The sequence below is a fragment of the Myotis nattereri genome, assembly GCF_964212035.1.
Source record: "Myotis nattereri genome assembly, chromosome: 9".
Lineage (NCBI taxonomy): Eukaryota > Metazoa > Chordata > Mammalia > Chiroptera > Vespertilionidae > Myotis > Myotis nattereri.
Genome location: NC_138084.1, coordinates 36,891,568 through 36,904,058, shown reverse-complemented (window position 1 = coordinate 36,904,058; position 12,491 = coordinate 36,891,568). Strand labels below are relative to the sequence as shown.

At 57.6% G+C, this 12,491-nt stretch overlaps 1 protein-coding gene across 2 annotated transcripts in view; it reads right to left on the bottom strand.

Moving 5' to 3' along the window:
- Positions 1-8,727: 8,727 nt before the first annotated feature.
- Positions 8,728-12,491, bottom strand: part of SBF2 (SET binding factor 2) — a 361,888-nt gene continuing 358,124 nt past the window's right edge. Inside the window, exon 40 of one of the 2 annotated variants that reach the window (XM_081099093.1) lies at positions 8,728-10,370. In XM_081099093.1, the coding sequence (XP_080955219.1) occupies positions 10,272-10,370 (99 nt within the window). In that variant the 3' untranslated portion in view covers positions 8,728-10,271. The remainder of the gene's footprint in view (positions 10,371-12,491) is intronic. The other variant, XM_081099094.1, reaches the window with a different exon arrangement.

The window sequence follows — 12,491 nt, the reverse complement described above, 5'->3', positions numbered from 1 at the left end:
GAAAACTGCTGAGTGTTCGCCTGAGATCTCCCTGGGACCTCCCCTAAAATCTCCACCCTTAAACCCTGAGGACGAGGACCCCGCGCGCCCTCCCTCCTGGGAGCACGCCCGCACCTCCTTCTCCCGCTCCCGCCGCCCCTCAGATGCGCTACCATTACCTTCCTCACTGCCAAGCTCCAAGGGCCCCTCCTTTACCTCTATAACTTGTTTCCTAAGCCCATTTCTTCCAGGAATTACTTTTCCTACCTCTGTGATTTACCAAATAAATGTTCTCTTGTAGTCGGGGTCCTGGCTCCAAATTCTTTCCTAGCCAGAACCCAAGTACGGAGGTTGCAGAACCCAGGCCCAGTCTGAGCCCATGAGCCTAACACCTGGTGCCGTTCCTGCACCACCTACAACAATTCCACCCCCAGAGAGAACTGTATACCCTGGTCCAGTCCCAGGAGGGTGAGGCCATGGAGGTGGGCTCCTGGCCTTGCATCGCCCCCCCAGGGACCTGGCCAGGAGGGGGGACACTGTCATGGTCCCTGTGCTCTCCATTCTCCGGCACCAAGACTGGCCGGGCTGAAGTGTGATGCTGGGGAGGGGGAGCCCAGGATGCAGGCTCACAAGCCTGGATTCACACTGGCTCCATCAGACATTATGTGGCCCGACTGGGCCCCCTCACCTCTCCACACCAGCTGCAGGGAGGGGAGGGGAGGGGCTACTCAACCTCTCCCTCTCCAGCAAGTTATAAAGTGAGTCTGTGACTTGGGCAGGGCGTCTCCTGCCTGACTCTGTGGGACACAGCCCCACCCAGAGCCACACCCTCTCTCCGCCAGTGCCCCCCGGGGAAGCAGGCACCCGCTTGTGGAGTCAGGGGCAGGCCTCTACTCTCTCCCGGACTCCAGGCACTTGACCCTCAGGCTGGGCCTATTTTTAGGGGTCCCAGGCATTGACCTGACTGCCCTTGCCCCTTCCCCACCCTCTGCCCCCTCCAGTTAGGTCCCAGTCCTACAGGCGTGTCTCTGAAGCTTCCACCATATCCTGCCCCTTCTTCCCAGGCCGCTGTGCAGGGAGAGCTCTCGAAACACACATCACAACCTGGCCTAACTTCCTTCCTTTTTAAAAATATGTTTTTATTGAATATTTAGAGAGAGGAAGGGAGAGGGATAGAGAGATAGAAACATCAATGATGAGAGAGAATCATTGATTGGCTGCCTCCTGCACTGGGAATCAAGCCCACAACCCGGGCATGTGCCCTGACTGGGAATCGAACTGGGGACCTCTTGGTTCATGGGTTGATGCTTTCCTGCCTTCTTTAAAATTTAAATTTATTGGGGGTGACATTGGTTAATAAAATTATAGTTAACTTCCTTTCTTGCCCCTCCTCTAATTCACCTTGGCCCAGCCAGCTCCTTCTTGTCATAGACTCAGCAAAGATGTCATTTACTCAGGGAAGTCTTCTCTCATCCCCAGGGTTAGGCTAGACTGGGACCTGCCCCCCCCCCCCCCGCCCTCCCGCCTTGCTACAGGCCCCTACCTGTCCCCGCCCTGTCACAGCTCGGGTTACACTAGATTTCATAACTTGCAGGTATGGATAATCGCTTGTTTGCCTGGGGATCAAAGTAGCCAGAACAGGCATTAGCACGCAGTGAGCATCAAACACACAATGAACGAGTGAATGACGAGCAGAAATGAATAGACAGATGTGTGGAAAGGTTCCTTCCTACAGCTGGGGTGTTTGGGGAGCATGTGCACCATCGGGGCTTCCCCGGCACCTCGCATATGGAGGCTCTGGGCAGAGCCGTGCCTTCCAGCTGCTTCCCACTGCTGAGGCGCCAGGGACAGAGCGGGGCAGGCCCCCAGCCCCACCTGCTAAACTCAGCTGCCCCAGGAAATGTAGGTGTTGAGACAGGTCTCCGAGGGCAGGTGGAACCCAGACAATGGCGGGCTGTGTCCCATAGGGTCTGCATGTCTAAGTGCCTGTGTCACTTGGGTGTGGACAGTGTTTGCCTGTGAGTGAGTGAGTGCACTTCCCCCATCCCCCAGCAGCTCCTGGCCCAGCTTGCCCTGAGCCCATGCCTTCGAAGGCACCTCTGCTCTCGGCCTCCCTCCCACCTCTCCTGGGGCCATTCCCCACCTGGTGTCCGTCCTGGGCGCCTGTGCCCCGGGCACACCCGTCATTGCACATGTCACCGTAGTTCGTGTGCCTCGTTGCTGTTGTAACAAATCACTACCAATTCAGTGGCCTAAAATGACACAGGTTTATTATCAGCTCTGGAGGTCAGAGTGCGGCGTGGGTCTCGCTGGGCTGAGATCAAGGTGGAGGCAGGCCTGCGTTCATTTCTGGAGGCTCCAGAGGAGACTCTGCCAGTGTCCAGAGGCTGCCCGCTCCTTGGCGCATGACCCGTCCACCTTCACGCCAGCAATGGCTGGTCGAGTCTGTCTCATGTCACATCACTGTGCCTCCCGCTCCCACTCATGACCTTGTGATGACATTGGGTCTATCTGGAGCATCTCTCGAGATCAGCTGTCAGGCAGCCTGAACGCTCTTTGCCATGTCAGGTAGCAGCTCACAGCCCTGGGGACTAGGACTTGAACGTCTGGGGGTCATCATCCTGCTCCCCACAGACGGCCTGTCTCTTCTCGCGGGTGGGCTCTGGGCCTGCGCTGTCTCCCACCCGCCCAGAGGCCCTCCGTGCCCAGCCTGCACCAGGGGGTCATGACCTCCTCGCTGAGTGAAGCGGATTCAGCCAACAGTTTCTGAGACTCCGTGTGTGCCGGGTACTTCTACATACAGCATCGCAGGTTTTGTTGTTGATATCACTCGATGATATTTTTCCATTGACTTTTAGAGAGAGAGTGGAAGGGAGGGAAGGAGACACAGAGAGAAGAACATGGATGTGGGAGAGACACACCGATTGGTTGCCTCCCACACGAACCCTGACCAGGGCTAGGGATCGAGCCTGCAACCGAGGTACGTGCCCTTGACCGGAAATGAACCCAGGATGCTTCAGTCTGAGGACCGATGCTCTATCCACCAGCCAAACTGGCTAGGGCATATCACAGTTTTAATCTCCATTTTACAGTAGAGGAAAATGAGGCTCCGAGAAGTTAGGAACCACCAGAGGCCAGAAAGCTGGTAGGTGACAGGGCCAGAAGCCCAGCATGCACTGACCTCAGGTAGGAAATGCTGACAGCGTTGTTCCTTTGGGTCTAGAGCTCGAAAAGAGAGAAACCTGAGAACCCAGGTGTTGGCCACGAAAACGCAGCTTGCGGGGTTCAGCCGGCCACGCTGCCCACCGCTGCTCTGAACTCGGTCTGGGCGGGAGACTCCCGTCGGCCTTGACTCTTTCTTCGACCTGAACCACAGGGGCCAAACCCGCGTCCCCGTCTGAGTTCCCTCCCAGCTGCCCCAGCTCCTGCCCACCCGTCCTCACGGTGCTTCCCTGTAAATCTCTTGCACACAGAGCCCTGGCCTCCGTTTCTTCACGGACCAGCACCAACAGGAGTGGTTTGAGGAGACAGTGTAAGAGGGGTTTGGGACCGGCTCACTCAGGGGCGAGGGGCAGGAAGGTGACATCCTGGCTGACAGGGGCCCCAGATGCCCCTGGTGCCAGGGAGCAGCTCAGTGCGAAGCAGTTCCCTGGGGAGGACCCGGGAAACGTGGCTGGAGGAGAGGAGGCTGAGCAGGTGCGACGATGCAGGCCAGGCGTTCGGCACCTATGGGGGAACAATGCCTTTAAAAACTGGCCGGTTCCTGCCAGCTCACGTGACGTCCTGCAGGGGATGAAGCGGGACTGCAGGGCGAGGCAGCGGCGACGGCGAACACGAAGTGTGAAAGGCAGGCGGCTCTGTGGGAGCCCACGCAGGCCTTGTCTCTCGCCCTGGAGAACAACAGAGCTGAGTGACAGGCCCAAGACAAGTTGTCAGAGCCGCAGAGCTCAGCCGGCACGTGAGGGTCAGGCCCTGCTGGCGAAGACCAGGAGCCCTGAAACGTGAGACGGAGGCATGTGGATGGATGCCCCCGAGGGTGTGGGGGCTGCAGCCTCCCTGCCCCCCGGCCTCACCCCAGCAGGGCAATAGGTGCTCCCTCAGGAGTTGCCCAAGGACAACAGTTAGGGTTGAAATTCCAGAATAATCTGGCTGGGGCCATGCTGGGCCTCAGGGAGGTCAGAGAAGCACGGGGAGGAACAGGACCTGCACGGGGGCTGGCAGGGGCCAGGCGCACCGGGTTGGGTTTTGACGGTGCCTGAGGAAGGGGCTGGAGCAGAAGGTTGGATAAGCAAGAATCCATAGACTCGAGGGCACTTCTGTGAGACGCAAGATTTAAAACCTCAGCTGGGACGGCAGGGCAGGGGGCAGGAGCCGCTGCCGGGGGCTCTTAGTCTGGAACGCAGTGGCCAGCATTTAGCCAAGTGTTAATGCCCCAGTTCTCCTGGGGGAGGAGAGGAGGACATTAAGGGCCGAGGAGAGCGGGCATGCGGGATGGATGTGCTGCATCAGGCCAGTGTGACGGGCGAGGCCAGAGGGCGGGCCAGGGGCTCGGGCGCACAGAAAGCTGGGGAGGGGCGACTAGAGCGAGGTGTCCCTGTGGGCAGACCAGACGGGCGGCAGACACAGCTCTGCTTCCCAGCTCCCGAAAGCAGACAGGACGGAGGGGCAGGAGGCAGGGCCAACAGGAAGCCCTGGGCCCTGCTCACTTCCCAGACCAGAGCCAGTTTTCAGAGATGGAACCCACTGAGGAGGCGGCCAGGTGTGTAGTATGTACCTATCTGGCCCTTTTCAGAGCAGGGCCTGCGGGGCCGGGTGGTAAGAGGAGTCCTGGCCGGCAGTGGGCTCCCTTGTACCCGGGTGTTTGGTTAGAATTCATTCATGTGCGCTGGCCGCTGGAGCAGTCCCCAGATTGGGTGCCTGGCCTATTGGTAGGAGCCGAGAAGGCCAAGCAGAAACCTCTGAAACGGCCTCGTCCCGCCTGGGACAGCCATGAAAAGGAATACCTCATCCTGGGGGAAGTGGCAGGAACAACTTAACGGGTGAAGGAGAGTGGTGGTCCTACTGTTTCTGCATTTAACCACCGGTCTGACCTCTGCAGAGAGCGGGCAGAGCCTGGAGGAGGCCTGTGGCGGCCTGGGCTTCGCCAAGCCGCAGCCCCGCTCCGGCCGCGGCCGCGGTGCCGGCCCAGAGCCGCTGCCAGCGCAGCTCGTCAGGCCTTCGGTATGTGCGCATTTGCAGTCCTTTGGCGAACGTGTTCTTTTCCATTCCAATTAGAAAAGAAGGTCGGAAACAGCTCACACCCACGTGGGAGAGACAGCGGTATTCATTTACAGTTTTGCATAACAGGGCTATGGCAACTGTCTCGCTCGGTCAGAATATAATCCCCAGAGATCGGGGCTGTTTGGATCCCACAGAACACGACCTGGACCCGTGACGTCAGTGGCAATGCTGATTACACAGGAAGAACAAGGGGGCTTCTGTGCTGGAGGCCACACCGAAGGCACATGCAGTCAGAGACGGGGATTCAAGGACCTGCCACCTCAGTGCAGGTTTTAGGGTTCAGTGGTTGGGGGTGTGCCTGGATGTCCCTTTCCAGGTGAAGGAAATTGCTGCATCTTCTATCTCAGCACAGCGAAGCAAACAGTGTCTGGGACCCCTCTTTGGGCTTAGAAACGACACATTTTCTGGGTGACACGGGAGGCTGCTGGCCGCAGGTGGGTGCCCTGGCAGGAAGAGGCTCTGTGGAAGTCCGGGCGGCCGTGCAGGCAGTCCTGCCGCTGGGTCACACGCTGGCGGACTCTTGGGTGGGAGGTGTCAGTCTCGGGACAAGGAAAGGGTGTGGGACGGCGCTTGTGGCAAGTCCCCGTGGGAGAATCACAGAGCAAGCCCGGTCCTGGGCAGCGGAGGCTTGCAGCCTTCTGAGAAACAGTTCTGGGGGAACACGGGACCCCAGCACAGCAGGCGCAGCGCCTGAAACCGCGTGAGCTGGGTCTGTTGGATGCATCGGCTCATGAAGTCGGATGGGCCCGGCCGCAGTCCATCATCTGATGGAAAGGCTGCCTCCAGGCCTGTGCCTGCGCAGGCCGACGGCACGAGAAAGTGGCTGCTGCGTGAGGATTCCGCAGGCAGAGCCTGTGCCCTGCTTGCACCTTTGGCCACCTATCGGTTCCTGCACAACCAGCTGCCAGGAGAGGGAGCGGGGGCTGGGCTGGTAGGTGGGCCGACATGGCACAGTGGCTGCAGGACAGCGGTGGGAGGGAAGGAGAAAGTGCTCCCATCAGGTGCAGCTGTGGGCACAGTCCTTCCGTGGCCAATGGCCTGGCCGTGTGGTCGGGTCCTGGCCAGAAAGGACTGGAGACGGGCCAAGGAGGTGTGGGGAGAGGCGTGCAGGTGGACACACAGAGAAAGCAGGAGTGTGAAGATTCTAGCACCACGTGCTAGTGCAGGTTAGAAAGCACCAACTTGGGAGGCAGGAAACAAGCAAATGAACGACGTGGACGCTTACTCTGGGCAGCCCCTGTCACTGCTACAGTGGAGCCAGCACACGGGGCGTACAAGTGAAGCAGCCACTGTGACGGAGGCAGAGCCATGAAAGGGGTGACACAGGCCCATCGGCTCGGACTCCCACACACCAAGGCCGCGCCAGGTCCTGCCGCCTCAATGTCCAACCAGCCCGTCAGCCGCAGCGGCCAGGGCTGAGCCCCTGATGGCACCGACTCGCCTCAGGGCCAGTCAGCTACAGTGACCCGACCATCCTGGTAGGGCCGGCGTTCCTCTTCCTTGGGATGAGACCGGTTCTGGGTATGGGCTGGCCTTTCCTGACCACAGAGCCTCAGTCAGCACGTCCCAGGGCTTTACCTGGTGCGAAGGCAAGGAATTCCACCAGCACAGCATCCGGGACACAGCGAGGGCCTGTTGAACGACAGCTTGTGGCTCCCTCGGTGCCCTTTGCGTTCCTGCGTCCTGGGACCAGGAGGGTTATCTGCCCGTGATCAGATGCAGGGCTGGTTTACACCACAGGGGCTGGAAGGAAAGTGTGTGGAACCCAGGTGATCCACTGGGCACCCCGGGTCACCCCCACCGTAATTGTGCAAGGACATGGGCAGCAACCCCGACGGAAGAAGGGTTTGATCACCAAGCATTTAGGCCCTTTCCTCCCCGCTGGGTGAAGGCAGGGACGCATGCCAGGGAAAGCCATCAGCATCTGCCAGGTTGTGGAGGGTGAGAGGATTCAGGATGGAGGGAGGAGGGAGAGCTGAGATTACCTGCCTTGACAGGGGGTAGTTAGGCCCATGACCTTCCCCTTTCTCTGTTTCCCTGAGGAACAGAGGCCCAAGGGGAATGGGTGAACTGCTCTCTGAACTGGTGGAAAACCAGATCTGTGTGGCAGAAGGGTGGGTGGTCTCGGCTGCAGGGGTTGTGATGCTGGCCCAGCGGCCGTGTTCTGAAACCTGTCACTTAGCTTGCACCGAGGCCATGCTTACCCGTGGGCCTGCCGAGGACCCAGTGGCCAGGATCCCAGGCCCGTGCTGGGGTGCGGGGTCCTCAGACGATTCCCGGGGCCTTGAGGACTTCTCACCGGCCTTGCTGAGCTTCAGAACCACACTGCAGCCTAGGCCCCCTCTGCCCAACTTGCCTCCCTCCCTTTCTCCTTCCCAAGGATCGTACGTGCACCATGGTCTCTGGCTAGCCTCCCTGCTTCTCAGAGGGCTGGGACCAACACCGGTGACTTCGCGTGGTCCTTGGACCAGGAGCTGCCATCACCTGGGAGCTTGGCAGAAACACAGAATGTCTAGCCCCACCCCAGACCTACCGAATCGGAGTCTTCATTTTAGCAGATGACTCAGACACGCATTGTAATTTGAGAAAACGCTGTTTAGATGATTTGGTCTTTTCCAGCAAATCCTTTAAATCTCAGTTTAGAACCTGAGTTTTTGCAAAGGCAAACAGTTGGAATCACAAAATTACAGCTTACTTGGGCCCTTCATTTTGCAGGTCAAAGCCCAGCTAAGGGACTGGGTGAGGGTCATACAGTGAATTAGAAGAGAGCAGCACCCGTCTCTTCCTCCCACTGCAGGCGCTGCTCTGAGCAGCTACTTCCTCTAAGTCTGCGTGGTTCAGTCTGGCAGCACTTGGAAATGGGGTGTAATAATTTTAAAAATTTGGTCTTTGTCCTGGATTCCTGGCATAGAGTTCCTAAGACCCCTAGAATTTCCTGATGGGAACGTCTTTTGTTATTCACCTGTGTTTACGTAATTGAGTGACTGGGGTGGGGCCGGAGTGGCAGGATGGGGACTGGTCACAAGACCGAACTTGTGAATAGAGCCTGAACGTTCAGCTTCTGGGGAGAGGGAGGCAGTGAACAGATGAGGTCCTAGGAGGGGGTCACGCCCTGAAGCAGGCGAGTCTGTTCTGAAACTTCTGCCTAAAATGCTCACAAATTGTCGCAGGCCACAGGTGGTGGAACTGTGACCCCAAAGCTGCAAGTACTTACCAATCCCTCCCAGCTCAGCACAGCCAGGCCCTCACCTAGACTGCAGCCTCACATCTAGAACCTGAAGCCCACGCCTGCTGTCCTGTGCCCGAGGCTCCGTGCCCAGCAAAGGGCAGTGATGACGTAGCAGCCTGAGGTCGGAAATGGTCCTGCTGTTTCCCATGAACCTCTAGTCCCACGTGAGTCCTGAGCGCTGTCCCGCGGGCGCCGTGCGCTGCAGAACGACTTCATCTCACAGAAAACGAGGGATGCTCTTTCTTAAGAAATAACTTTAATTCCAGGTGGTTAGTGGATGTAAGGCAGAAAACGCCTTTATGAAAGTTAAAAGAATCCAGTTACAAAAGAAGCACTGGGTATAGTGTCAAACAGCCGAGGGTACAATGGGCTACGTATTTTACATAGTACAAAAATTTATTTCATATACAAAGAAAAATACAAAGAATGTGCAAAAACCATTTTCACAGGTGGCAATTTATAAAATGAAAATGATAGAAAAATCCTTCATATTATTCCCTCAATTTCTTATGCCACAGTTATATTTCCTACTGTGTAGATCATTTTAAATTTGAAAATCTGATTTATTTTTAACCTATAAAGACAAAGTGGTTTTTTAGTTTGTAAAAAGGGAACCATTTCATTAAGGAAATCTTATGTAATTTTATATTAAATTATAAGCAGACTAACTGAAGAAGGATATAGCAATCATATATACATATTTTTGAAATATTAGTTTGGTATTTAACATATTAACAGTTCAAAACAATGTCCTGCTCTAGCTCCCTGCCTCCCTGGCCACTGGGGCCTCAGAGGAGCTGCTCTGTCCCCGAGAACAGCCTCCTTGGGTCCTAAGCTGGACAAACACAAGGTTATCAAAAGGAAGGGGAATCTGAAAGCGGTGCCCGCGGTCCACGTGCTGAAGCGCCGTGTGGGTTCCAATCGTGGGCGTGGGCTGTGGAGACGCCCTCGGTACAGGTGTTGCGAGGTCATGAACAGGTGGTCTCTCCCACCTCCCATTTCGTCCGGAGGTCAGTGCAAGCGCTTGTTCTGCCGTGAGTGCGTCTGGCTTCCTGCAGGTTGTTGTGAAGGAAGCTGTCAGGGAGCGGAAGACACGCAGGAGCACAGGGTCCTCGGGCAGCTGCGGCCCGCGAACCCAGTGTTTGGAAGCAGACTTTCCTGTGCTGGCGGGGCCATTGCTGCATCACCCCCTGGACCATCTGTCCATCAGGACACTCCTTGTGCCCTCACTCTGCCCGCCTGAGCACCGATGTTCTTGCAGCGGAGCCTGGCGGCCAGGCAGAGACCCTGGAAGGACCTTCTGCAGCACCAGATGGCTGAGCATCTCTAAGGTCAGGTGCTAAGAGTAGGAGCCGCCGATGGGAAACCTATTCTGTGCAGAATGTAACCTCTGGAGGGTTTTGATGTTTGCTTGTCAGAAAGCTCTCCAAGGAAGTGATGACCTTGGGGAACCAAAGGACCCAGGTAGGTGCACCATTGGCCTGGGGATGGGTGCCAGTTGGCTCAGGAAGCACCTCTGACCCTGACCACTAAGACCCTGTTAGAACAACCTAGTGCAAGGCACAGAGTCCTGGGGCTCTTGACCAGACCTGTGTGACTCATCCACTCAGGCTAAGTAGACACAGCAATGCTGAAGGAGGGGGCTGGGCAAGACCGGCCAGGAGAGCCTCAGGCACCAGGCTGACTCATAGAGCCGAACAGGAAGCTGTCCGCTCCTTGAGGACTTGTGCACTTTCCTGATTCGAAGCATGAGTCTCTCCTCTCTCTCCCACTTGGGTGGGCATCAGGCGTCGGAGATGCAGCTCTGGATTCGGTCCATCCACTGTTGGGCACTTTGTCCATCCTGGGCACAGAAGTTGTACACACGTTTGCTGGTCTTGAGCTACAAAACCAAATGAGGGGAGTGAGAGATGAAGAGCAGGCTGTTCTAAGGCTTTGGGCAAGTAAGCAAGGCCATCCCTGTGACCGCATGTCCCCGCACTGCCCAGAACTGCTGCATCGCTCTCCCTTCACTGCCATACTGTCAGCGCCTATATGTTCACTTTACCTTCTAGTCCCCAGAGTCACCATTAACATCCCCTGGCAGATTGACATTTGCCGGAAGGTGCTGGCAGGAAAAGGAGACGCACGAGGACCACCTTGACATCCTCCCTGACTGAAGAGAGGGCTGGACGGTGGAGCCTCTGGCGTGTCCCAGGCCCTGGAGCAGCGCATGAGGTGCTGAGTAGCACCCTGTGCTCCTCAGGGAAGCCGAGACTCACCCAAACAGAGATCAGGGTGGCTTTTGTGTCCACTCCACCCGCTTCTCTGGTCTCCAGTCTCCAACTGGGGCCACACTGGAAACCCAGAGTTAGGGTTGCAGCCTCACAGCCTGAGCCAGGCCCCGGAGTATGACCTCTGCCCTTTATGAAGCCCTGCTGGGCTCTGGGGACTAGATAAGTCACATATCATGTGGCCCATACAATGCCCAAGGCCCACCTACAGCTGCTGAAGATGTCTGGGTAGGCAGTCACCATGTGACTGGGACAGTTTTTGTGGACGGTCAAGCATGAAGACACTGGGCATGAACGAGGTAGCACCTGTACCTGACAGCAGGTGGCGAGTGAAATAACAACACTTAGCAGGGAGCTCATTTGCTTTCAGGTGTGACAGGACACCTTTTGAAGGGCCCTAGGTGCAAAAGCACATGCAGCTTCTGAGACATGCGGATAGCGGGGGAGGTCAGACATGCGGATAGCGGGGGAGGTCAGACATGCAGACAGCCGGGGGAGGTCAGACATGCGGATAGCAGGGGAGGTCAGACATGCAGACAGCCGGGGGAGGTCAGACATGCGGATAGCAGGGGAGGTCAGACATGCAGACAGCCGGGGGAGGTCAGACATGCGGATAGCAGGGGAGGTCAGACATGCAGACAGCCGGGGGAGGTCAGACATGCGGATAGCAGGGGAGGTCAGACATGCAGACAGCTGGGGGCAGGTCAGACATGCGGATAGCGGGGGAGGTCAGACATGCAGACAGCCGGGGGAGGTCAGACATGCGGATAGCAGGGGAGGTCAGACATGCAGACAGCGGGGGAGGTCAGACATGCGGATAGCGGGGAAGATCAGACATGCAGACAGCTGGGGGCAGGTCAGACATGCGGATAGCGGGGGAGGTCAGACATGCAGACAGCCGGGGGAGGTCAGACATGAGGATAGCGGGGGAGGTCAGACATGCAGACAGCCGGGGGAGGTCAGACATGCGGATAGCAGGGGAGGTCAGACATGCAGACAGCCGGGGGAGGTCAGACATGCGGATAGCAGGGGAGGTCAGACATGCAGACAGCCGGGGGAGGTAAGACATGCGGATAGCGGGGGAGATCAGACATGCAGACAGCTGGGGGCAGGTCAGACATGCGGATAGCGGGGGAGGTCAGACATGCAGACAGCCGGGGGAGGTCAGACATGCGGATAGCAGGGGAGGTCAGACATGCAGACAGCGGGGGAGGTCAGACATGCGGATAGCGGGGAAGATCAGACATGCAGACAGCTGGGGGCAGGTCAGACATGCGGATAGCGGGGGAGGTCAGACATGCGGATAGCGGGGGAGGTCAGACATGCGGATAGCAGGGGAGGTCAGACATGCAGACAGCCGGGGGAGGTCAGACATGCGGATAGCGGGGGAGATCAGACATGCAGACAGCTGGGGGCAGGTCAGACATGCGGATAGCGGGGGAGGTCAGACATGCGGATAGCGGGGGAGGTCAGACATGAGGATAGCGGGGGAGGTCAGACATGCAGATAGCGGGGGAGGTCAGACATGCGGATAGCGGGGGAGGTCAGACATGTGGATAGCCGGGAGAGGTCAGACATGCGGACAGCCGGGGGAGGTCAGACATGCGGACAGCCGGGGGAGGTCAGACATGCGGATAGCGGGGAGGTCAGGGTGGGACAGAGTGCTGAGTTCAAGTTCTGCAGCGATCCGATGGCCAGGGTCTGGGACCCATGCTCCGTCACCATCTGTT